At 44.4% G+C, this 27619-nt stretch overlaps 2 protein-coding genes across 4 annotated transcripts in view; both read left to right on the forward strand.

The window, feature by feature from the left end:
- LOC143289111 (sucrase-isomaltase, intestinal-like) overlaps nucleotides 1-19560 on the forward strand; it is a 59374-nt gene extending 39814 nt beyond the window's left edge. For both annotated transcript variants that reach the window (XM_076597971.1, XM_076597972.1), the window contains exons 16-25: nucleotides 1048-1082; nucleotides 2067-2198; nucleotides 3612-3760; nucleotides 5357-5441; nucleotides 6390-6446; nucleotides 6941-7071; nucleotides 12990-13078; nucleotides 13675-13715; nucleotides 14827-14979; nucleotides 16280-19560. In XM_076597971.1, the coding sequence (XP_076454086.1) occupies nucleotides 1048-1082; nucleotides 2067-2198; nucleotides 3612-3760; nucleotides 5357-5441; nucleotides 6390-6446; nucleotides 6941-7071; nucleotides 12990-13078; nucleotides 13675-13715; nucleotides 14827-14979; nucleotides 16280-16348 (941 nt within the window). In that variant the 3' untranslated portion in view covers nucleotides 16349-19560. The remainder of the gene's footprint in view (nucleotides 1-1047; nucleotides 1083-2066; nucleotides 2199-3611; nucleotides 3761-5356; nucleotides 5442-6389; nucleotides 6447-6940; nucleotides 7072-12989; nucleotides 13079-13674; nucleotides 13716-14826; nucleotides 14980-16279) is intronic.
- A 4853-nt stretch (nucleotides 19561-24413) lies between these two features.
- Nucleotides 24414-27619, forward strand: part of LOC143289112 (ATP-dependent RNA helicase DDX3Y-like) — a 37188-nt gene continuing 33982 nt past the window's right edge. For both annotated transcript variants that reach the window (XM_076597973.1, XM_076597974.1), the window contains exons 1-2: nucleotides 24414-24538; nucleotides 25899-25983. In XM_076597973.1, the coding sequence (XP_076454088.1) occupies nucleotides 24494-24538; nucleotides 25899-25983 (130 nt within the window). In that variant the 5' untranslated portion in view covers nucleotides 24414-24493. The remainder of the gene's footprint in view (nucleotides 24539-25898; nucleotides 25984-27619) is intronic.

Here is a 27619-nt window from a genome sequence, read left to right on the forward strand (position 1 = left end):
GTGCCTCTCTGTGTGTGCGCCTCTGTGTGTGTGTGTGTGTGTGTGTGCCTTTCTGTGTGCGCTTCTGTGTGTGTGTGTGTGTGTGTTTGGGGAAGGGGGGTAAGGACAACAAGGCTCGCTGGCCTGTCATGTAGTGGTCCACTATTGGACTGTTGGGGGGTGTGTGTGTGTGTGTGTGTGCATGCATGTGTGTGTGTGTGTTTGAGCGTGTGCTTGGAACGGGGATGGGTGGGGGTGTTTGCGTGAGGGGGAGGGGAATCTGTTAGCGTGCGTGCGTGTGTGCGTATGTGTGTGTGTGTGTATGCTTGGGAGGGGTCTATTAGCATGTGCGTGTGTGTGTGTGCGTGCTTGGGAGGGTCTATTAGCATGTGCGTGTGTGTGTGTTTGGGGAAGGTGGGAGGACAACCAGGCTCGCTTGCCTGTCATATACTGGTCCACTATTGGACTGTTGGTGTGTGTGTGCGTGTGGAGGGGGGGACGTGCCTCTGTATATGCCTGTGTGTGTCTCTGTGTGTTCGCGCGCGCGCACGTGTGTGTGTGTGTGAATAATAAATCCAAGCACTGGTGTCTTCGTTTCCATGAAGAAATGGAAGAAGCGTCTTGGTTTAAATTTTAGCCTTTGATTAATACCAGTTTGCGATGTGTTGGTATAATTATATTTGTTTGAGACATGTCTGTCTGTCTTTTTGTATTTATGAACGCATGATAACAATGTTAGACATGTACAAAAATATATCGCAGAACGTAAGATTTTCGTCAGCATATTAATTCCCGAAATATCCATACATACCAATGTGGACATTATATTATTACCATGGTAGTTCTATCAGTATTGATACGCCCACACAAAAACGTGAAACAACATATATATTAAATGGTACAGCTACAAGCAAAAGCGTCTTTACATAAATGAATAAATCATTACCGTTTCTATTCCTTTGCTGTCAGATAATTGTTGTTGTTGTGTTTTTTGTTGTTGTTTTTTCAGCTTTAGAGATTGGCTTGGAGAGAAGCCTGTCTGTTGACTTTGTAGTTTGTCTGTTTCAGGGATTATGGAGTTTAGCATGTTCGGGTTTGCTTTGGTGAGTACAGGTTTTAAAAAAAACCTAGGCATCCATGAATGTAGTATGGTGTGGTTTGATGTGGTATGGTGTGGTGTGGTGTGGTTTGATGTGGTATGGTTTGATGTGGTGTGGTTTGATGTGTGGTGTGGTTTGATGTGATGTGGTGTGGTGTGGTGTTTCGCTGAGGTATCCAATATTTTTGGCCGAGCGATAGTTTCGGCCAGGCCTGTTTGTGATTTATAAGATTCATTCCTGTTGTGATAGATTAGTTTTTTGAATGAATGAATGAACCGCTCAACGCCGTGACAGAATGGCTCAGGCGTTGGACTTATTACCCAGTGCTCACCACGTGATCAGGGTTCGAGCATCCGTTTCGGACTGGTGATGTGACTTGGGGGACGGGGGGGAGGGCACTTTACTCCGATTTTCATCACTCCACCCATGTGTGAATGGGGGTACCTGACACCCTGTTATGGACTGAATGTCAAAACGGCGGAAGGAGAGGATTAGGCCCCGCCCTCCTATGCCGAGCCCTTGACACAGTGGATATGAAACCAGTATTCCGATAGCCGTAAAAGGGTATGGTATCTTTAACCTTCAGTCTTTTCTAATTGCAGAAAAAAGGAAACGAGAGCGTACATTATTTTACTGTTCAGTTATCGCTAGAAAAAAATATAATAGACGTCAAATGAAAAGCAAATCACGAAACTGTATTAGGTGTGGCATCCTGCTTGAGTTCGTACAACATCCATGAAACAAGAATTCTCTCCCTGTAGCAAAAATTTCTTTTAAATGTCAAAAAAATATATTGACCTCAGCGCCCTGGTTATTCAATTTCGAGATTAGCTGTGGAGCAGATGATGGGCACTGCATGCGCGTATACACAGACACACACACACATGCAGACACAGACATAATCACACACACGCACGCGCACGCACGCAACCGCACACACGCACACACGCGCGATGGTCTTGTCAACGGTATGCACTGTGACTTCAGAACGGAGCAGACATTTGCGGGTTCTGGTACGAGACGACTTATGAGCTGTGCATTCGCTGGCATCAGCTGGGTGCCTTCTACCCCTTCGCCCGTAACCACAATGCCAAAGGGGACCCACCCGAGGTTTTTATGGTGAGTCAGAGTGTGAGCGTAAAAGATAATTGGTGTGTGTGTTGGGGGGTGGGGGTGGGGTGTGTGTGTCGGGAGGCAGGATATTGCGCATGAGCGCGTGTGTATGTGTGTGTGTTTTCGTGTGCGTGTGTGTGTGTGTGCGGGGGCGGGGGGGTGTCGGGAGACCGGATATCGCGCACGAACGCGTGTGTATGTGTGTGTGTGTGTTTTCGTGTGTGTGTGTGTGTATATAAAGGGGAACGGTGAGGAGAAAGGGGGTGGGGGTATCAAATGGGTTGTACAGGCCGTTGTTGTTTGCTGGAAGAGGAGGAAGGTGGCAGAATGGTCAAGGCGTGTGGGTCTGGGTTCAAACCCCACTCTCGCCCCTTCTCCCAGGCTGGACTGGGTAACCAAACTGAGCGTCTAGTCATTCGGATGAGACGATAAACCGAGGTCGCGTGTGCAGCCACGCATTTGGTGCACAGAAAAAGAACCCACAGCAACAGAAGTGTTGTCCTCTGGCAAGCTTTTGAAGAAAAAAATCCACTCTGATAGGTACACAAAGATATATGCATGTACTCGAGGCCTGACTAAACGCGCTGGGTTACAATGCTGGTCAGACATCTGCATGGCATATGTGGTGTTGCGTACAATGATTTGTCCGAACGCAGCGACGCCTCCTTGAGAAACTGAAACTGATACTGTTGTTGGCTGACCAGCACCTTGGGTCTGTGCGTATTCAGGCATCAGCTACCACTCCACCCAGGCAGCTCTGTCAGAATCCGTGTCAATCAATCGATCCATCATGTAAAAAACAAACAAAACAAAAAAAACAAAAAAAACAAAAACAACAAACAACAGCTCTGTCAGTATCCATGTCAATCAATCAATCAATCAATCCATCACCAAAAACTTGACAGTGAAACTGTTGTTACACCACCTTGCGTAGGCTAGGCAGCTCTGTCAGTATCCATATCAATCAATCAATATAGACAAGGCAGCTCTGTCAGTATCCATATCAATCAATCAATATAGACTAGGCAGCTCTGTCAGTATCCATATCAATCACTCGATATAGGCTAGGCAGCTCTGTCAGTATCCATATCAATCAATCGATATAGGCTAGGCAGCTCTGTCAGTATCCATATCAATCAATCGATATAGGCTGGGGAGCTCTGTCAGTATCCATAGTAATCAATCGATATAGGCTAGGCAGCTCTCTCAGTATCCATATCAATCAGTCGATACAGGCTAGGCAGCTCTGTCAGTATCCATAAAGATCAATCGATATAGGCTAGCCAGCTCTGTCAGTATCCATAAAGATCAATCAGTATAGGCTAGGCAGCTCTGTCAGTAACAATATCAATCAATCAATCCATCATGTCAAAAACCTGACACTGAGACTGTTGTCACACCACCTTGTGTTTTCTTCAGCATCAAGACCCTGCGGCCTTTGACCAGCGGTTCGTGGACATCGTGAAGAGGCCTCTGATGACCCGCTACCGACTGCTGCCTTACCTGTACACCTGCATGTACAGGGCCCACCTGCTTGGGGACACCGTCATGAGACCCCTCTTGTTCGAGTCAGTGTCACCTGTTGCTTGATTGTTAGTGGTGGTGTGTTTGTTGTGCCGTTCTGTACTTAAATCAAAAACCTCTTGACTGCCCTAAGACGTAACACTTACGTCCATAGTGACGGACGTCACTGATGACATCATCAAATAAAGGAAGGTGTCTATGGAAGGCTAAAAATTCACACGTTTGATCCAGAGTAGTATATTATCTCCAGATCATTTTTTTCAGTTTTTGGCAGATTGAATATTGTTTTACTGTTTTTTTGGGGGGGGTTCCCTGACAGTCAAGGAGTTCAATGACAAGGGGTGTGTGTGGTGTGGTGCTTGTTGGGATGAGGTGATGTGGGGTGGTGGGCTGGGGTTGCCTGGGACGAGTGGTGAGTTGTCAGGTGGGTTAGGCGTGTGTGGTGTGGGGTGGGGTGGTATTGTGCGTTGGGTTTGTGTGCGATGAGCTGGCGGGCAGGGGTGAGGTGGGATAGGGTGTTGCGTGTAGGCTGTTCGGTGTGAGATCGCCTGGGATGGTATGTGTGGTATGATGCGTTGGGGTTCTGGTATGGTGTGGGGAGTGCTAGGTTGGGTGGGGGGTTGTGTGGGATGGGTGGGGATTGTGTTGGGTGGGTTGAGATTGTGTGGGCATTGTGTTCGATGTGCTGGGATATTGTGTAGGGTGGAGGAGGATTTGTGGGGTGGATGGGGATTATGTGGGTGGGTGTGGGGTGGATGGAGATTGTGTGGAGTGGATGTGGATTGTGTGGGGTGGGTGGGAATTGTGTTGGGTGGATGGGGATTGCGTGGGATGGGTGTGGGGTGGATGGGGATTGTGAGGGGTGGATGGGGATTTATGTGCAGCGGGATGGTGTCGTGTGTCGATGGGGTTGTATGTTGAGGGGTGGGGTGAAGTGGGGTGGGGTGTTGTGCTGTACTTCCTGGGCAGGAGTTTTGTGGTGTGGGATGGTGGGTTGGGGATTTTGTGGTGGTGTTGGGTTGGGTGGTGCGTTGGGCATGCGGTGCTGGGTGGGTTAAGGTTGTTTGGGATGGGTTGGAGTTGTGTGGGTTGAGTTGGTGTGAGATAGTATGGTATTGTGTGTTTGGGGGGCGGGGGGGGGAGGGGTTTGGGGGGTTTGGTATGTTGGGATTGTTAGAGTGGTGCGTTAGGGTTGTGTGGTGGTGTGGAGTGATGATACGTGGGTTGGTGTGTTGGAGCTGTGTGGTGGTGTGAGGTTGGGTGGTGCTGGATGTGGGGGAGCGTCGAGACCTTTGATGACCCGCATGCATGTGACAGCGGGGTGTTGCGAAAACGCTTTGTCTCTGTACATGATTCAGCGCTATATATAAATACATGTTTTTTGTTTGTTTGTTCGTTTGTTCTTAATTGTTTATTTTCATTATTGTTGTTATTATTCTTTACATCATCAGTGTCATAATTATTGTTGTTGTTGATATTATTATCATCAATGCTATTATCATCATCATCATCATCATCATCATCATCATCATCATCATCATCATCATCATCATCATCATCATCATTATTATTATTGTTGTTGTTGTTGTTATCATTATTATCATTATCATTAATATCATTATTTATGCATTTTATTGCAGGTTCCCCGTGGACATGAAGGCACGGGACATTGACAGGCAGTTCCTTCTGGGACCCGCTCTACTCGTCTCGCCTGTTTTAGAACCTGTGGGTATCTGTGTTTCTGTGCGTTTCTGTGTGTGTCTGTGTGTGCGCGCAAGGCCCGAGCAGCATCCACTGCCACGACAGCACCCACTCACTTGTGTCCCACATGTGGGCGAGCGTTCAGGGCCCGGATTGGCCTCGTCAATCACCTCCAGACCCACAGCCACCGATCTTCCATCTGATATTTGAAGCCATGGTCATCTTCGAATCCGAAAGACGAACATCATCAGTGTGTGTGTGTGTGTGTGTGTGTGTGTGTGTGTGGTGTGTGTGTGTGTCCACAGGTGTATCTCGTATGTTTGTGTGTGTGTGTGTGGAGGATAAGAGTGGTATTTGTGCGTGTGTTGTGTGTGAGAGTGTGTCTGGGTCTGTGTGTGTGCGTTAGTGTGTGTGTGTGTGTGTGTGTGTCCTGGTAACCATGCAGAGTTTGACTTGCTGTGTTCCACATGAGCGGGCTGATTTATAGCTGCGTCGGATGTTCCCTGCGACCACAATGTTCATTTGTCGGTACAGAGACTGATAAAGTCCTTGCGTTATGTGTATGGGTGTGGATGTGTGCGTATATATTCACACACGAGCGCGTGTATGCCCTTGTGTTCGCTTGCGCACATACACGTGCATGCAAACGTGTGTGCGCGAACTTGAACATGATTAGATATTAATTATTATTCCTGCTGTTTGATTTTAGTTCCTTTTTACACATTTCTGGCGTTTCATCTTCAGTTTCACGTGCGCGCAAACGTGTGTGTGCGTGAACGCGAACGTGATTAGATATTATTGATTATGCCTGCTCATTGAATTTAGTTCCCTTGTGCAAATTTCTGGCGTTTCATCTTTAGTTTCCTTTCAACAATTTTGTATGTGCTGGAAAGATGGGTGGAGAAGCGGGTGGGTGGAAACCGGGTGGATGAAAGGACAGATTTAACAGATAATGCTGCGTCTCTCTTGCAGAATAAGGCCAGTGTGGACGCGTACTTTCCACTTGCTCGCTGGTTCGAATACAGCACGGTAAGTTTTTATGTGGGTCCAGTTTTCTTCATCTTCTCTCTCTCTCTCTCTCTCTCTCTCTCTCTCTCTCTCTCTCTCTCTCTGTCTGTCTCTCCTGTGTGTGTGTGTGTGTGTGTGTGTGTGTGTAGAATGGAATAAATTCGTACGTGTCTAAAATCACCTTGCAGTGAAAAGACAAGAAACAAATGAGGAGTAAAACTTGAGAAGGATACTGGTAGTGGTGGTGGTGTTGGTGTGTGTGTGTGTGTTTGTGTGTGTATGTGTGTGAGAGAGTGTGTGTGTGTGTGTCTGTCTGTGTGAGTGTGTGTGTGTGCATGTGAGGGAGAGAGAGAGTATGTGTGTGTGTGTGTGTGTTTCATTTTCTTTCTTTGAAAAAAAAATCCCAAATAAGACAACCGGCCTGCTTCCACAGAAACCGTCTGGTATGCAACAGAAGAAATGAAAATAATGGTGAACGACATGTGACGCGTTCTTTGTGATGACGTCGCTTTCAGGGAGAGGAGGTGCAGCTGGGGATGGAGGGAAAGACCATCACACTGGACACCCCACTTGACAAATACAACCTGCACGTGCGTGGCGGTTACGTCATCCCATGGCAGAGGCCCTCAGTGACGACATACGAAAGGTAAGTTGTGATGGATTGGATTGTCTTTTCTTTATGCGTTCTTGGGCAACAACTGCGGACTTCAATCGTATCTTTATGAGTGGGCTTTGTTTTTGTTTTGTTTTTGTTTGGTTTGGTTGGGTTTTTGTTTTTTTCTTTACGTGTTTGGACGTTTATAACCCCGCCATACTTAGCTTTGGAGTGATGGCCTAGAGGTTACGCGTCCGCATAGGAAGCGAGAGAATCTGAGCGCGCTGGTTCGAATCACGACTCAGCCGCCAATATTTTCTCCCCCTCCACTTGACCTTGAGTGGTGGTCTGGACGCGGATGAGACGATAAACTGAAGTCCCGTGTGCAACATGCACTTAGCGCACGTAAAAGAACCCACGGCAACAAAAGGGTTGTTCCTGGCAAAATTGTGTAGAAAAATCCACTTCGATAGGAAAAACAAATAAAACTGCACGCAGGAAAAAATACACACAAAAAAATGGGTGGCGCTGTAGTGTAGCAAGCAATGCGCTCTCACTGCGGAGAGCAGCCCGAATTTCACACAGACAAATCTGTTGTGATAAAAAGAAATACACATACAAATACAAATATTCCGATGAATATGAGGAGTCCCTGTGGCAGATTCGGTCAGGCCGGTTGGACTTCTGATCCGGTGTTCACATGTTATAGGGGTTTGAGGTGCTGTTTCGGCATAGCGTTGTGTCCTTGGGAAAGGCACTTCACTGCTCCGATTTTCCCCACTCCACCCAGGTGACTGACTTCGATTGGGGAAGGTTGAAACGGCGGAGGGAGGGGATTGGGCCCCGCCTTCCACTGCCTAGCCCAGAACCAGTGGATATGAATTCACTGCTCCATTAGTAATGACAGGCTATGGGATCTTTAACTTTTTTTTTTACTCATTAATTCCGATTTCAGTTGGGTGCATGCTGTCTGTGTGTTTTGGGAACTCACAGAATACGGACATGAGTTATGGGGCCTTAAGCGTGCGTAATTGATCTGCGTATGTATACACACGAAGGAAATTTATAGCACTAACAGGTCTGCATGCCTGTTGAGTTGGGAGATTAGAAAAACATAATTTTTGACATTCACCTCCACCTTAATTAGGTCAGGTCATTAGATCTGCTACTGGTAACCAGTAATCCAGTACAACCTGTTCAGGATCGGGTTGCCGGCGACTAAACCGGCACTCCCACTGCTCCCTTCCGGGACTGGTGAGGCGGGTGGCTAGACACCCTTACGGAGATCCATAAAAGGGCGTTGGCTCAGGAGAGCCACCGACGGCCATCTAGCTCCACTGTGCTGTGTGCATGCCACACGCAGTTGGCCCCCGGGGTGTGTCTACCCATGCATGCGAAGTCTGGATCCGGCAGAATCTGCGGAAGAAACCTATCGGTTCAACGGAGAGGAAGGCGGTTACAGCAGTGCACTGTGGAGTGCAGAGAGCAAGATGAGACACCGAAAGGATATCTTGGTCATCCTGCAGTCGTCTCGACTTAGTCTTGCCACTGGAAATTGGTGGACCCGGACGAGAGAGTGAGGTCGACGTTGCGCAACTCCTCTTCACTTTAAACAAACTCATCGCGCAAGTCATCAGTCATCCAAAATGACCTTTCATCCTTCATCACTTCATCACCCCCAAGTCCTGTGGCGACAGGCGAGCGACGAAACGACAGGTGTGGGTACACTGGCAGTCTCAGCCGCAGACCTGCACGCAGGCGGCTCAGGCCATAGGGTCGTTCTTCGTCGACAGGAGCAGCGATGGAGCTCGGCAGCCGTCTGAGCGTCTGAGCAGCCCTCTTTAGGAATGCACTGCTCACCTCCCTGGCATGAGGAAGGGGCTAGAAAAGGTGCCCTAAAAATTGCCTGCTCCATATCACCCTGGCCAGCATACTGCGGCTGGGGGGACCCTACATCAGCGGTCGAAACAAAAAGAAAGAAAAGAAAAAAACAAGGATCGTTCCTCTCACCATTGGTGCTTGGAACATAAGGACTCTCCTGGACAGAGATAACGCGGACAGACCCCAAAGGAGAACCGCACTAGTTGCATCCGAACTCGCCAGATACAACATTGACATCGCAGCCTTGAGTGAGACTCGGCTTGCAGGCGAAGGCGAGCTCTGTGAACGGGGATCTGGTTACACCTTCTTCTGGAATGGACGAGGAAGTGAAGAGCGACGTGAGGCTGGCGTTGGTTTTGCAGTAAAAACAGCACTTGTCAGCAAGCTAGCTGGAATCCCAAAGGGAGTCAACGATAGGCTTATGACCATGAAACTCCCACTGGCATCTGGCCAGAAGCACCTCACCATTGTCAGTGCCTACGCCCCAACCATGACCAACCTGGATGAAGTGAAGGCGAAGTTCTACGAGGACCTTCACTGTCATTGCTGCTATCCCTAAAGCAGACAAGCTCATCATTCTTGGGGACTTCAATGCTAGAGTTGGCTCTGACTACATCTCCTGGGATGGAGTGATTGGAAAGCACGGTGTGGGCCACTGCAACCCAAATGGATTGCTTTTGCTTCAGACTTGTGCAGAGCACGAACTGCTGATAACCAACACAGTTTTCTGCCTCCCTACCCGTAACAGGACGTCATGGATGCACCCTCGCTCAAAGCATTGGCATCTCATCGATTACGTCATCATCAAGAAAAGGGATAGGCAAGATGTACGTGTAACAAAGACCATGTGCGGCGCCGAGTGTTGGACAGACCATCGCCTTGTAGTCTCGAAGCTGAATATTCGAATCCAGCCCAAGAGACGCCCCCAAGGCCAGAAGGCTCCAAAACGGCTCAACATCGCTAAGCTGAATAACATCACCATCAAACAGTCCTTTGTGGAGCTGCTGGAAGATCGTCTGGAATCTGCCTCTCTGGACAACCAGAATGTGGAGTCTGACTGGAGGACCCTGCGTGAGCTGATCTATAGTACAGCTTCAGAGACCCTGGGACCCATGACCAGAAAGCACAAAGACTGGTTTGATGAAAACTGTGATGAAATCAAGCAGCTTCTGGATGAGAAACGCCGTCTGCATCAAGCCTACCTGAGCAACCCAAAGTCCACATCAAAAAAGGATGCGTACGATGCCATCCGCAGGACTGTTCAGCAAAAGTTACGCCAGATGCAGGATAAGTGGCTGAGTGACAAAGCTGATGAGATCCAGGGATATGCTGACAGGCACGATATGAAGAGGTTCTATGATGCCTTAAAAGAAGTCTACGGCCCCACATCCTCAGGATCATCCCCCCTCCTCAGTGCAGATGGGAATACCTTGATCACCGAGAAGGAGAAAATTCTCGAACGCTGGGCTGAGCACTTCAACAGTGTCTTAAATCGCCCTTCCTCCATAAATGATGAAGCCATAGACCGTCTCCCACAAGTCCCCATCAACGAAGCACTGGACGATCCGCCAACACTTCTTGAGACCCAGAAAGCAATCCGTCTGCTATCCAGTGGCAAAGCACCTAGCTCAGACTCCATACCAGCAGAGGTCTACAAGGATGGAGGCACTGTGCTGACTGAGAAACTCCATCAGCTGTACTCACTCATGTGGAAAGAAGAGACGATCCCCCAGGATTTCAAAGATGCATCTATCATTCACTTGTACAAGCGAAAGGGGAACCGGCAAGCCTGTGATAACCATCGGGGCATTTCCTTGCTCTCCATCACAGGCAAGATACTTGCCAGGATCCTACTAAACCGCCTCACAGCACACCTTGACCAAGGTCATTTGCCTGAGAGCCAATGTGGATTCCGGAAAGAGCGCGGAACCACCGACATGGTGTTTGCTGCAAGGCAGCTGCAAGAGAAATGTCAGGAGCAAAATGCTGATCTGTTCTCCACCTATGTCGACCTCACTAAGGCCTTCGACACCGTGAGTAGAGAGGGACTGTGGAAGATCATGGCCAAGTACGGATGCCCTCGGAAATTTATTTCCTTGGTCAGCCAATTCCATGAAGGCATGCAAGCTCGAGTCCAGGACAATGGCGAAACATCTGCTCCTTTTGCTGTCACAAATGGTGTCAAGCAAGGCTGCGTCCTGGCTCCAACGCTGTTCAGCCTCATGTTTCTCTGCAATGCTTACTGATGCCTTCAGAGATGGCGATGTTGGAATCGGCCTAAACTACCGAACAGATGGCAAGTTGTTTAACCTCAGAAGGCTTCAAGCAAAAACGAAGGTCATGACAGACATCATCAGAGACTTTTTGTTTGCTGATGATTGTGCCCTCAACGCTGGATCTGAAGCTGACATGCAACTCAGCGTCGACAAGTTTGCCACTGCCAGCAGGAACTTCGGCCTTACCATCAGCACGAGGAAAACTGAAGTTCTCCATCAGCCAGCCCCAGGGAAACCCTACGTTGAGCCCAACATCACAGTCAACGGTCAGAGACTCAGTGCGGTGGAGCGGTTCATATACCTTGGCAGCACACTGTCACGAAATGCGACCATCGACGATGAAGTGAACGTCAGGATTGCAAGAGCAAGCGCAGCTTTTGGCAGACTCAGTGCAAATGTCTGGAACAGAAGAGGCATTAGTCTTGAGACCAAGCTAAAGGTCTACAGAGCAGTAGTTCTCCCCACACTACTGTACGCCTGCGAAACTTGGATAGTGTACCAACGACATGCCAAGAAGCTGAACCACTTCCACACAACATGCCTCAGGAAGCTACTGAACATCAAGTGGCAAGACAGGACCCCAGACACAGAGGTGCTCGCAAAAGCCACCCTTCCCAGCATCTTCACCATCCTGATGCAGTCCCAGCTTCGCTGGGCTGGACACGTGGCGCGCATGCCAGACCATCGGCTGCCCAAAAGGCTCTTCTATGGCGAGCTGCAACAAGGGAAGAGATCACACGGAGGTCAGAAGAAGCGCTTCAGAGATACTCTGAAAGTCTCTCTTAAAGCGTTTGATATCAACCCTGACTCCTGGGAGGAATCTGCAGTGGACCGTGACAAATGGCGCACTGCTGTGCACAAAGGCGCCAAGTTGTGCGAGGCCAACAGGACTGCAGCAGCTGTTCAGAAGAGGCAGGCCAGAAAGTCACAGGCAAACAAGCTCCCTGACAATGATATGCCTGTCTTTGTCTGCCCCAACTGTCAGCGAACATTTCGTGCGCAGATTGGACTATTCAGCTATCTGCGCATTCACAGATAGATTCATGAGCATCCTCCCCCCCACCCCACCACCACCCTCCCCCCATCCCCCAGCTGGATGACAACGATGGTCATCATCGATCTCGATGGACACACCACCAATTAACCTACCAGGCGCCGGTCCCAGGATCGAACGCGGAACCCTCAAATCGAAAGTCCATTTCCCGATACGTAGTCAACATCTCCATGTAGACGATTTCCCTGTCCTTTCTGTCCTGCATTATTCAGTGGGCTCTGAAGGCTTGACCTGTGCCCGGCATCGGGTTTATTCGCAGTCATGGACGCGTGCGGTGGCTGAATGGTTAAAGAGCTGGATTCTCGCCCGTGTTTCCAGAGAAGGATCCCTGTTTTCAGCGCACCTGATGGGTTAAGGGTGGAGATTTTTTCGGATCTCCAGGGCAAGATACGTGCAGTACCTGAACCAGGATATCTGTGTGTATACACACGCAGAAGATCAAATACGTATGTTAAAGATATTGTAATCTATGTCAACGTTTGGTGGATTATGGAAAACAAGAACATACCTTGAATGCACACTCCCGAAAACGGAGTACGGCTGCCTACATGGCGGGGTAAAAACTGTCACAGAACACAAGTAAAAGCCCACTCAAACATACGAGTGAACGTCAGAGCTGCAGCCCACGAACGCAGAAGAATAACACGCATTTCAGGCATGTGATTCGCACTCTTATCCCAACCTGCCCCCAGTCGCCTGATCATGTGGTATAACGTTCCCCTTGAAAATGAAAATGAAACTGGTTTGGTTGGTTTCAGCCGCATGAACCCCATGGGGCTGATTGTCGCCCTTGACAAGGAGTGGAAAGCACAGGGGGAGCTGTACCTCGATGACGGGGAGACAGATGGTAAGCTTGTGTGTGTGTTTTACAGGGCAGCTTTTCAAATGCTTTGTTCTAAATTCTCTTTGTGTCATGCTGTCTACACTGTGTAGTGTTATGGTTTTGTTGGATGTATCATGTATATGAACGGTTTTTTTTTTTTTATTGTATACCATTTGTTTCATTTACATTGGAGCTGACCAAAGACAACGCTCTGGTTTTAACCTGGACAATAAATATTTTGCTCTTTTTGCCATTTATTCAACCATCCATTCATCCATTCTCCTTCCTTCCTCCCCACCCCTCCTCCTCCTCTTCACCACTATCATCATCAGCATTATCCTCTGTCTGTCCCTCTGTCTCTCTCTGTCTGTCTGTCTGTCTCTCTCTCTCTCTCTCTCTGCCTACGCCCCTCTCACTCGCATGCTATCACCTACGTGTGTTACTATCAGTATGTCTGTATGAGGCTTGACGTGTGTGTGTGTGTGTGTGTGTGTGTGTGTGTGAATTCGATTGGTTTGATTTGTTTTGTTTTGCTATGTTTATTTTGGGAGGAGGGGTTGTTTTGTTTTTTGCTGTCCTGTTTCGTGGAATGTGAGATGAACCCCCTGTCTGTGTTTCAGCGATGGACAGCTACACACACATCGCCTTCACAATGGAAAAGGTGGGTGTCAACAGACTGCAATCACACACACACACACACACACACACACACATACGCACACACACACACACACAAACACACATACGCACACACACACGCACACACACACACACACACACACACACACACACACACCTACATCCACCGTTCTCCTCCTCCTCCTCCGCCTCATCATCATCATCATCATCATCATCATCATCGCAATCCTGAACAATGTTTACACATGCGCGTATGCACACATACACGGAAACGCACACACACACACACACACACACACACCACCAGGACTACCACCAACACCATCCTCCTCCTCCTCCTCCTCCTACTCATCATTACCACCATCCGCCTTCACCTCCTTTCTCATTGTCCTCCCCCTTTTCATCCTCCCTTCCCCTCCTCCTCCTCCTTATCATCACCGTCCCCATCCGCCTGATCCTCCCCCTCCTTCCTTCACCTCCTTCCCCACATCATCATTACCCTCATCAACAGCATCATCTTTCTCTCCCCCCTCCTTCCTCATCATCCACATTATCTTCCTCTCCCACCTCCTTCCTCATTATCCTCATTATCTTCCTACCCCTCTTCCTTCCTCACGTTCTTCCTTCTCCCCCTCCTCCTCCTCCTCCTCATCATCATCACCAACCTTCCCTTCCTCCTTCCTCCTCATTTTCGTCCGCCCCCCGCCCCCCATCATCATGCTCATCCCTAACCTCCTCTTCGTCCCTCTCCTCCTCATCATCATTTTCTTCCAACTTCCAACTCCCTCTCATTCTCCTCATCCTCCTCACCATCCTCTTCCCCATCATCATCACCACCCCCCACCTTTCCGCTCCTCTTCCCCCTCCTGCTCCTCCTCCTGATCATCGCCATACTCTTCTTCCCCCTCCTCTTCCTCCCACTCCCCCTCCTCCTCCTCCCCACCTCGTCTTCTACCCAGTCCACCTCATCACAATTACCATCATGACCATCACCCACCTATACCCACCCCTCCCGCCACACACCTCCTCCCCACCCACCCCCACACAGCCCCCCCCCCGCCCCCCACTCCCTCCCACCAACACTCCCCCACCCACCCTCACCGTAGTGACATCAAGGTGGTGGTGTGCGTCAGGCAGGGGAGCTGAAGCTGGACGTGGTGAAGTCACCCTACACCATCACCGTGCCGCTGGACACTGTGGAGATTTACGGGCTGACCTCCTCCCGACTGGATGTCACGGTGGACGGCCAGCACCACCCGCAGCAGAACGTCCGCTTCTCTGACAACGTGAGCGATGATGATGGTGGTGGTGATGGTGATTATGATGATAATAAGCATCATCAGTATCATAGTGTTAATTATTACAATGATAATGATGGTGATTTTAATAATAATAATAATAATAATAGTAATAATGATAATAATAATGATGATGATGATTATATTAATAATAATGATGATGATAGTAATATGGTGATGATGATGATGTTGATGATAATAATAATAGTGATGATGATGATGATAATGATAATTATTATTATCATTATCATTATCATCATTATTCTTTTATAATGATAACAATAACAGTGATTGTGATCATGATAGTAATCATCACCATAAGAAGAAGAAGAATAGGAGTCTAATGCTGATAATATAAATGCTGCTGCTAATGCTACTGCTGCTGATGTTTATCATGAAGATGATAATGCTGAATAAAAATAATAAGATGATAATAATAAGAACAATGATTAAAATGATGATGATGAAGATGATTAAACAAGCCCTGATCATGTCTGGTCAGGGTTATGCAGGTGACAGGCATCTGCTCCCTTTTTCTGCTTTCTTTTCTTTATAACTGCTGATGTGGTGTAGTGGGTATGTATCCCTCCACACACAATGACACCTTCTTGAAAATATAAACTGAAACTGGTGGTGAAGGTAGTGTTATGAGGTGGTGGTGGTGATAATGGTTACCTGGTGTTGGTGTTGGTGGAAGTGGTGGTGGTGGTGGTTATATGAGTTTGTGTGTGTGTCTGTCTGTGTGCATGTGTGTATGTATATGCTTGTGTGTGTGTGTGTGTGTGTGTGTGTGTGTGTGTGCCACTGCTGCTTTATTTACAACAATCACCACTGCTGCTGATACTATTACAACTACTGTTACCGCTACCAGCATTATCATAGGTATCATCACTCTTACTGCTACTGGTACCATACATACTTTTCCGCTACAACGACTGACCACTAACACCATCACCACCACCACCACCACCACAATCGCTGGCACTGAACTCCGCTCCACATAACACAAAGAAGAAGAATCAGATGAGCAGAACTAATTGATCATGAACTCATTCTTTTTTTTTTCTTTTTTTTTTCTTTTTTAATTAACCTATGTATTCTTTTCGTAGTATGGCGTATTTGATTAACATCAGACATAAATATTATTCATGGAGATATAGACGTTGATTGTTCCTTCAATGGTGAAGAACATGGAACACCACTGAACAAAACACACACAAAAGAAGAAGAAGAGGAGGAAAAGAAAGGTATTTTTAAAACGCTTTTAACGGCTGTGCTTGTCACTCAGGTTGTACAGATCATCAGCCTTAACCTGACCATGATGCAGAACCACACCATCACCTGGGCAGTCTACTGATTGGATGAACTTCACTTCCGACAGCAGTTCGTGCACCTGTCAGCGTCATACCACAGGGGAGTTGACTATGAAGTCTGACGGCATCACGAGTACTGTCCCTTGAATAATAATGGTGTTGAGTGAGGACTGTTTCAATGTTACAACAGAATCGCAAAATATATTATTTATATAATCAGGGTCAGTGAACTGTAGATATGTCACGCGTGTTATGTAATACCTCTGTTTTTGTTGGGTTTACTTCTGAAAATACACAGACCTTGACGTTCATATTAACAGCTAAATGTTCTCATGTGACGTTCACACATCAGCTCAACAGTGCTTGGTAAATTACTGAACTGTATTGCCACTTAAGCCCCAACCATTTTATAATCATACAGAAGTTTGTTTTTCCTTCCTTCGTGATGATATGAAAATTCACTTATTTTTCATAATGCAGAACACTTAAACAAAAGTCATTTTCCCAAAACCTACAATGACTGGGGACTAATATTAGTTTGAGGACTGACTAATTAAGTTTTCATTCAGTAAGAGGAATTTAGGGGTGACACTTGCTGGGTATTTTTACTGGAATTGGGTAGACTGTGTATGAATCAGCACATTCATGAAAATGGTGACACTTGCTGGGTATTTTTATGGAATTAAGTAGACTGTGTTGAATCAGTTTGCGCATTCACTGATGAAAATGAATACTTCTGCATATGCTATGCATGTTCACAATGATGTTTGTGATCAATTGAAACACATAATTTTATCATGATTGTGTGATAAAGTCACGATATTTGCTTTGTGGTCATATTTTGATTCAAATGTGTCATTTTGATATGATTACATAACCACTAGTTGATGCTAGATATTGTTTTCTTTCTTTTCTTTTCTTTCTTTCTTTCTTTTGGTTTTTTTTTTTTTTTTTTTCTCTTTTTTTTTGTATTGTGCGTGAATTCTATTTTAGGTCGTTGTTGTTGTTGTTGTTTAACTTGATGGTGAATGTATATAAGGATAATTCCCCGGGCATCTCTGTATTACACCTACCACACCACACATCCACCCCCTGTTTTACTTTGTTGTTTTGTACGCCATCTTTAATCGATCCTCTTCCAGAAATTTATATACATGATAATTCATATAACATCAACCAGCAATGCTAAAGCAAACAACAACGACCAAAATTTTACAACAACACACACAGTGGAGTGGAGTGATGGCCTATAGGTAACGCGTCCACCAAGGAAGCGAGAGAATCTGAGCGCGCTGGTTCGAATCACTTAGCGCACGTAAAAGAACCCACGTCAACAAAACGGTTGTTCCTGGCAAAATTCTGTAGAAGAATCCACTTCGATAGGAAAGGAAAAAATACTAAAAACAAAAATGGGTGGCGCTGTCAGTGTAGCAACGCGCACTCCCTGGGAAAAGCAGCCCGAATTTCACACAGAGAAATCTGGTGTGGCAAAAAAATATATATATATAAATACAAAAATTCACGCACGCAAGCACGCGCGCGCGCACACACAGACACACACACACACACACACACACACACACACACACACACACACACACAGCAATGAAAGGCGGCAGTTGACAAAGCCACATACGACTGCTGTTGGCTTCTCGAGAAGAATACATTTTGATGCTGGTGGCCATTGTCTTTGCAATAACTGGTAGACATTACTAACTGCTGACATGTGAGCTAAATGTGAACAAGCTGAACACTGGCTCCGGCCACTGGCGTTGGTCATCACATGAACTGGAAAACTCTACTTGCATTGTTTGATCATTGCTGTAATCGTTGAAACGATATGATCATGTTACCATAATGTTCGTTTTGGGGTTATTTTTTTCTTTGGGTGAGATGATTTCGGTTATCTCTGAAGTGTACAACGATGTTATCTCAGTAGTCCAGAAAAAAATATGTCTTTTTTATCGAGTCTACCAGGGTAAACAGAAACAACTACGAATTCATTCGGGTTATCTCTGAATCGTTGTACAGGTAGCCTATTTTTATGATCACTGTAATGGAGTAAAAAAAAAAAAAAAAAAAGTGATAATAAAAAGTCTTCTTTTTTCAATATACAAGGGTAAACGGAAGCAAGTGTTATTCGTGACTGGATTTAATCTGATGCATACCTTTATACGTACTCTGTGTCATGGTGCGTACGTGCGCGCGCGCGTGTGTGTATATGTGTGTGCCGGTGCACGCTCGGGCGTGGGTGCGGATGTGTGCATGTGTGCGTACGTGGGTGGGTGTGTATGCTTGTGAGTTCACTGAGTTGAACATTTTAATGAATGCACGGAGCTGTGATTACTTTCAGAAAAAAACATCATGTATTTCAGACGAAACGATAATGTACAGCAATGTGTTCTGAATTCAATTTTTGATGCACAGTGGACACAATACGTGTGTAAACAAATAGAGTCCATGTAATGACACAGTGTGTGATTATGTGTCCATAGTAAACTTTAGCACTGGCATTTTTTTTGGCCACTACAATTAAGTGGCACCGGTATCGGGCATTACAGGATGGCAGGTATCGATAAGACATGAAGTCATTCCCATTATGATGACTTGAAATGGTAAGCAGGGTGAGAGGTCAAAAGTCAAGGCCATCCATTAACTGGCAAAACAGAAAAAGCTTGATAGAGACCATAATATTACTTCCAATTCCAATCAAACCTGATATTGTGACTGGGCACGGGATACAACGTGATTCCTAAAGAAATTCTGAATCGGAGGTTAAAGGTCAAAGTCACAATATTCTGTATGATATTGATCGGAAACTTTTCTGCAATCAAGAGAGGGGTCTTATTCATGATCTTCATCAAACTTGGTACACTGATTGGTCACTGTGAAAAATCAAGCTGTGTAAAGAAACAAGGTGAAAGATCAAACGTCAATGTCGCAATGCGAAAATGTAAAAGTATGACGTGCATGATGTGATGGAGGAAAATAATGCTTTTCTTTCCTTTTTTCGTCGTAGTTATATATGTCCTCTGTAAGACTGACTTCTATCCACACACACCTTTAATATGTGTACTTACCAGTGACATGTATTTTGCGTTTGCTGCGCTCATGTACATGTTTAATTACACAAACGACATGCATATTCCTGATATAATTTTCTGTGTATTTTCTTTGTTTCTTCTCGTATTTCTGTGCATTGTGAACAATGTAAGCGCAAAAAAAGGATTTAAAAAGAAGTTAGTTTGAAACAAAATGGACTGTCGCTTTCGTTTGTTTTTTTATCCTTTGCGGGTGGTGAGTGAGAGAGGGAGAGAGAAGGTGGGTATATCGGGGTGGTTTGTTTGTTTGTTTTGTTTTGTTTTGTTTTTTGTTTTCTTGTCCTTTTTTCTCTTCCTTTTTTTAATGTATCTGCTACATACACTCCATGCATATGTATGTGCAGTTGTATATCTGTGTGTATATGCGTGCATGTGTGTGTGTGTGTGTGTGTGTGTTAATGTATGTGTAAATGTGCGTGTGTGTGTGTGTGTGTGTTAATGTATATGTAAATGTGCGTGTGTGTGTGTGTGTGTACGTGCGCGTACGCATGTGTCATTGTAGTCTTCAGTTTAACATCATCTGGAGAGAGTCTCTGTGTGTGTGGATTTTTTTCTTTTTATCTATGTTTGCTCATACTTGTGAGCGAGTGACATGTGTGCCAGAGTGAGCGTAAGTACAGTATCTGCACGTGTGCATGTCACAGCCTGTGTGTTTGTGTGTACATGTGTGTGTGAGAGAGAGAGACTGAGTTTGTGTGTGTGTCCGCGCGCGTACATGTATGGGCATATGTATATTTGTATATATATATATATACTGATATAATCATATATATATATGTGTGTGTGTGTGTGTGTGCTTGCTCAGTCATGCGTACTGAACGAGTGACGTGTACGATGTGTATGTGTGTCAGTGCGCGCGCGCGCGTGTGTGTGTGTCAAGTGTGCATGTGTTTGTGCTTGCGGTGTGCGCCGGCGTGCATGCATATACATGGGCATATGTTTGTGCGCAGTGTGTGTATGTGTGTGTGATCACGCTTGTATGTATGACTGTGAGATTGCCGTGAGAGAATCATCAGTATTGAGATGACCAATGATTATCATAATATGGACACTTATATAACGCATATTCTCGGTTAGAAACCACGTTCTGAGCGCTTTACGCACGGAGTCATCTGCACAAGAGGCTGTATATCTGGGTAGAGCCGACTGACAGCTGCCATTGGGCGCTCACGAGTCATTCGTTTCCTGTCAGTGTCCGATGATCAGATTTCAGTCACGCACACACTACACAGAGACGTACACTGCTGAATATGTGTTAATTTACATTTGAAAACAATCTGATAGACCAATGGAAGATACCAACTGGGCTCTTAATCACTAAAACACTCATTCGCAGAGAAGTGGACAATTGTTCAATATAATGTTCAACTGATGGGTATGCCTTGGAAACGGGATATATCACCTCTTGAACTGAGTGTGCGGGTGCGTGCGTGCCGGCATGCGCGCGCGCGTGTGTTTTTGTTCAGTTCGTCTGTGTGCGTGTGTGGGGGCGGGGGGTGGGGGGGGGGCGGATCGGATGGGGACTGATGAGACTGCCGGGGAGAACTCGCCGGCGCCGCGCGAGCAGCGTCGCGTCAGGTGTGTCGCGTGCTGTCTGTGCGTCCCGGACTTCAGTTTCACGTCTGTTCTCCGCAGTGTAATTTTGAACGACCGTGACAGTGTGTGTGTGTGTGACTGGGAGCGCGTGCACGCGCATTACACACACACACACGCACGCACACACTGCACACACTGTGACACATACACGGACTGAGTGAGACCTCAGCTCCGGATTGGGCGTTGTAAAATGCCAGAGGAAAATATTATTTTATTTCAAATTTGACTAAAACCCCAAAACAAACTGAAGACATTTTCTTACACCCAAATGACGGTGGACGTGAGTTAACAAACAACCCGGCGCCACTCCCAAACCGCGGCCACAAGGAGTAGAGGTCTAACACGTGGGCCGTAGATTCAAGTTGCACATTTTCATCTAATAGAATAGTTACTAGTAGGCACACAACATTGGTTAGATCACAAGTATAATATGGTAATATTGTGTGGCAGCCATACCTCAAGAGACAATCTATAGCCGCCGTGTAGAAAGGGTACAACTGAAGAAGAGCAACTAAGTTATTCAGTAAAAGAAAGCAATTATGTGAGCTATCAACAGATTTGCATACTTAAATCTGCATTCATTAAAGGGTAGAAGGCTAAGAGGGGATTCAATAGAAACTTACAAAATATTGAATTGCTAATATGAAGTCAACTGACTTGACTGATGAAAAATCAGTGATATCAGCCGTTTTTAGAATGTCAGATTTGAGAGTACAAGAAATTCAATGATGAAAATTTCAGTGTAACTTGAAGCCGGAGCACTGTAATGCTAACATGAGGAAAAATTCATTAGCTAATAGAATTGCACACATAAAGAATACAATACCTATTGAAACTAAACTCGCACAAAATACTAATGTGTTCAAAAATCTTCTTGACATGAATATCAGTCAATTTAAAACGAAAAACTTATTGACTTTGACTGACGAATGCCTCGGAATTACAGTAAATGAAAAAGGTATGTGTATCCCACACCGAAATAAAAGGAGACAGATATTGAAGGGGACAAAAGAAAAAAATGATAATAAAGGCCGTGAGGCCTATATATAGGCAGTCAGTCAAACTGCCAGTGGCCCAACACTACTCAGTACTACTGACTACAATGAGCAGATCATCTCAGTCGGGCTGAGCGCTTCTGGTAACTGAGTAACTTTTGAATTTTGCGCATTCACCTATACTGAACCTCAGCCACATAACTAGAAAGTTCCACCCCCTGCAACTATGATACGACATTCCATCCAACAGGACACAGTACCGGCAGATGACATTCTTTCCAAGAATCATCCCGGAATGGAGCAACTTGCCCACTGAAGCCGCCACTGCGCCATCCCTGGCAGCCTTCCAGGCCAGGGTGGCAAACCTCTGACCAGCTCCAAACAACAGCAAACTACCCCCTCCCTCCCCACAAGCCCCCTATTCCTGTTAAACTTGGAACTTATTAAAACAGCCCACTCGGAACCACCCCCAGGAAAAGAATTTGTGTAGCAGATTTATCGACAAGTCAATGATGGCTACCCACCCAGAAGAAGAAGAAAAACCTGCGATCACTGAGGCATGATCTTGCTCACGGATGTGAGTTATAAGTCCATAATAAGTCCGTGGATCTTGACAGCGGATTCACGCGCGACCGTGAGAGCGAGCATGGGCCATTCCGTGTCAGACCCACTGCATTGGTTCAACTAGCTAGTCGAAACATTTAAATATCATTCGGCACACTAAATACAGGAAAAATTATTCGATTTCTCATTTACATTATTTCCAGATGTGATCATGATAATTAAATCCCCGTTTAATGTCGAAAAGGAAAGAAAGAAGAAACAGTATGTATTTTACTATATTTGCAAATGAGATCAAGAAATTTTGATCTTGTTGACCGCCGGTAACGTCCATATGTTTCGGGGCGAGCGCATGCGCGTACCGTACGTGTACACGTGTGTGTGTGTGTGTGTGTGTGTGGCGTATGAGAGACGCTTTGACGCTTTGATGTTTTACTGTCATTGACTGTACAGTCCTTGTGACAGGGGGGGAATATACATTATTAGGAAACATAAGATCAAACAAAGAAACATAAATCAACATTCTCATCACACACACAAATAATAAAAATACCGAAAATGGGACAAACATAAATCAGCTGATCACTTCGGTCAGCTCGACCATCCAAAATGAATAAATATTTTTGCATACACATGCACACAATCATGTGTATCTATCAAATTATCATCAAATAATATCTCCTATAATAGTTTTTTTTGTCCCATAAATGAATAAATGAATTTTGCTTTACTCATATTTGTAATCTAAACTTCCGTTTATCGTTTTCTTTCGAAAATCCCATGCTTCTGAAATACTGATATTTAGCAAATGATTTTATGATGTCTTCATCATTCGATCTGAGCAGCATTGTCATATCTTCTCTTTTTACTACAACCTTTTCAAAAAGAATACATTTTTTACGAATGAAATCATAAGATTTGCACTGAAACACAAAATGGTTTTCATCATCAGTAGCTGAGTTACATATTGGACAGGGAGACTGTGTTACTGTGCCAGTTTCAAACCATCTTTTATTGGCATTAAAGCCAAGTCGTTCTTAGTCCAAATTTGGCTAGGTTTGTTCTGTGCCACCTGTTTGATATTATCATAATAATTTTTTCTGTTTGGAATATACGTTTAAATGAAAAGAACCAAATATATTTTCTTTGCATTCCATTTGTGCATGCCAGTTTTGTTTGTATGATGCAATCAGTCTATCTTTAAGTTCAGAAATAAATCCATTTTCATACCCTACGCCCTGGCACAACCACACAATTCCAAATCCATTTTCTATTAATGCCTTCTTAACAAAGTATGCCCAGTTTTGCTTCCCTGCTTCCTCTTGTACCAACATCATTTCATAGGCTTGTCTACATAGCCTTGATACTGGTAAACGTGTTACCTTAATCCAGTATTTAATACATTTTACAAATGTTCTTAAATGAAGTGGGTATCTGCCTGTCTCCCCGTATAGAATCTTATTTGATGAATGAAGTGGAACACCAAGGAAACGCTTAATAGCAAATGTATGTACTTTTTTCTATATCCTTATTGTTGTTAAGACCCCAAACTTCTGCCCCGTAAGTCAGCATAGGCTCAATCTGCGTATCAAATAATTTCCAAAATATACAAAGATCATTGCAATTTAACTTTATAAGCAATCTGATTATTTCTATGACACCCTTCTTCTCTTTTCTATATGATTCCTCCCAAGCATGCGTATGAGAGAGAGAGAGAGAGAGAGAGAGAGAGAGAGAGAGAGAACTTCCAACCCAACTTTTACCCTCTTTCAACGTCCGATAATCACTTTCCTGCTGAAAGGTCCAATCAATTCTGTTGCTCAGATTCATCTCCCCTTCCCACGTGACGTCGCTTTCTCTCGCTCTCTCTGCCTGGGATTTTTCTTCAGATCGTGACTTTTATTTTTGGGACGACTTTTTATCAAATCTTCATAACATGCCTAATGGTTCATCACAAAATGGACCGGGTCTAGAGCAGCAGGTAAATGTTATTCAATCCTGTTAATATATCTTAACAAATCTCTTCGGAAGGTACGATGTTGACTTGCGAAATTATTGTGCACAAGAGCCGCCCGGTCTTCCACGCTTCAACCTCGTGAGTGAAAAAAAAGATGGCGGTCGGGTCAGTTGGGTCAGTTCCAATCAGTAATCCAGCTGACCGTGAGAATATTTATTGCTGCTGAGCTGAGCATAGGTCTGTTGGTTATGACCATTAGTAGTTGATATTGAGTTTCCGAAGTTTTGTCATTTCTTTGTCTGGGCTGCACTATTCTTGTCGCGAAATACTGTTCAGCACTTTGTTGAGATCCACTACTACTAGTTGGTCGATTCAATGTTGGATGGTTGTGAGGGAATAAAAATGTTCACGCATAGCAGATAAGTAAACGCTCCAGTTTGTTTCTTTTCCTTTTGCACCAGTTACAGTAATTTGCTGAATATCACCAGCTTATGACTAGTGCATGCTGGGCATTTCTGTATTCTTGAGTAATAAAAGTAAATAAAATCCCATTAAACTTTAAACTTTTTAATGACATATTTCATCTATGCCTGTTGACTTTTCAACAGTAATAATCTTATGTACGTGTACATTAAAGGATTCACATTTGACAGGTAACTGAAACTTGAGCAGCTATGTTGGAAGTTTTTGATACAGCACTGAAACACCTTTGTATTAACTATTATCATATTGCCAATGTCATACCTTCTTATGGTGTTAAATCCAGATTGATTCGAGGAAAAATGTGAATGTATGTTTGTGCATTGCCTTACATAGAAAGGGTTCTTGTAATACATACATCAATATGTGCATTGACTGCTGGAGACTTCTGTGGCCATCTTGGATTTTGAGCATGTGCATCAAACTTTAAACTCGCAATGCCAAAGGTGATTGACAAAAGCAAAAGCAACAAACTTGTGCTGTCTTCCATTTCTTCAGTTGATAGCCTCAATTGCTAAACCAAACTCTGCACAATAAATGAATTGCCATCATAAGCACATTTAGGAATATGAAAAAGAAAGAAATCATAAAATGGAAAAAGCCTGCTGTTTCGCATGTTCTGCCTCCCTCAATTGCCTTTGTTACTTGCAGTTTCAGAGAGCAAATCATCTCCAAGAGCACAGATCATGTGATGCAAATAGTATATGTGATGTAAGTACGAAACTCCAGCAGTTGGTATTGGTACAACCAAAATACAGAACCGGTCATTGATTCTCATTTTTTGAAAGAGTATAAAAATATAGAATAAATAAACTAGCCTAACATCTTGACAAGTCTTTGAGAGCCTCAGAGAAAGTCTAGAAAGGCTAATACAACTATTATATGAATTCATAAATGTTGTCAGTTTGCTGGTCTGGACATCAATACCGGAGGACGTGGACGTGACTTTGGACATCAAGGATTTCCCCCTGGACCACCAGGACCAAACAGTAAGTTCTGATGAAATTCTGCCCATGTTTGCTTTATTTACATTGATTACATTCATATTATTATTAATAAAACTAAAAGTATGTTTTAGTTTTGTACTCTCCGATGAAACTTCATTTCACCCTTATTTACTTTGGACAATTTGGGGAGTTTTCAATCTTCTTTTTCTTTTAATGCCTTTTTTCTTCTTTCTTTTGGCTATATATATATATATATATATAATTTTTATTAACCTTGGACAGACTGGACTGTCATACATTTCCAGATCTGGTTTATACACAGGCTATTAGTATTGCAGAAATCTGGGACATGTTTCAGATCTTCAGTTGTGTGTTTGGCAAAATTTAAGATTTTAAACACAAAAAACAATTTTGAATTTATGCATTCATTACCATCTGTTTCTGAAACAAACTGCCCGAAAGGAACATTAAAAGTAATTATTTATTATTCATCAACTAGTTTGGAAAGTCTGATTTTACATCCTTTTCTCACTTCTATCATTGGAAATGGTAAATGCAGTTATGTTTTATTGGGAACTTTCATCATACTTCTTTCAGTAATTCATTTTACTGGAATGTTTTTCAAACTGAAACCAAATCATTTAGAGCAGGGTGGTGGTGGTGGTTTTTTCTACAACTTTCTTATATTCTGATTCAGTATTTCATTTATTTATTTGCTTCTTTGGGGCTAAAGGACTTTGAGAAGATAGGTGCTGTTATGCTGATTGCAAACACAGGACATAAAATGGCAAGTTGGCTAACTACAGACTGGAACATGTCAATAAGGAAAGTACAAGATGCAGGTTTAGACACATGCACACTGTACAATCTTTTATCTCACGTTTATCAATGCCACATCCACCAGATCTTCAGCAAAGTGGTAGCTGTTACCAAGACCATCAGTGCTGCAAAAAACAGAAAAATAATGTTCACCAGCATCACTCCCAGTGGCACTGTCTTCAGAGGGTCTGTCAGGTATGCCCAAACACGCAGCCATAGAATCCCCTTGTCCAGTAATGATGGTGTCATTTGAGGACATTATCAATTCTGTTACCTGCAGGACTGTCTTCAGTTGCTGGCTGTTGAGGTGTGGCATCTGTGACAGATTGTTGCTTCCTCTTCCTTGCACCTTGTTGAAAATGCAATGGCTCACTACTCAGAATGCGTCTAACCTGTTTAGAATACAAAATTTGTTTAGAAAGCAGATATATCAGATTTTTCATGCATCAAATATAAGCTGCTAAAGTGGTATACATTTTTAATTACAGTTTACAGTCAATTGTTTACAGTCCGTGCATATGATTGAATTATAATTTAATTCCACATACTTAACTGTGACCCACTAGAGCAGACTCCGGCAGGGGTCTGATACCTGTCCTGTGCAAACTACTACCCGCCTATGCGGAGTGATTGAATTATAATTATATATTATACACAAACACTACACAGTTGTGCACAAATAGAAGTGATTTTCACATGATACACGCAAAACAAGCAGCTCTGTTCTCCAAACCTTACCAAAGGAACTTTCAAGCTTTGATTTCTTTGCTATACTACAAGATAGCAATAAATACAATACTGACAACAGAAAAGATACCAAAGAAGCACTTTTTATACACACTTAAAACAACAAACACCA

This window comes from Babylonia areolata, chromosome 13, assembly GCF_041734735.1.
Source record: "Babylonia areolata isolate BAREFJ2019XMU chromosome 13, ASM4173473v1, whole genome shotgun sequence".
NCBI lineage: Eukaryota > Metazoa > Mollusca > Gastropoda > Neogastropoda > Buccinidae > Babylonia > Babylonia areolata.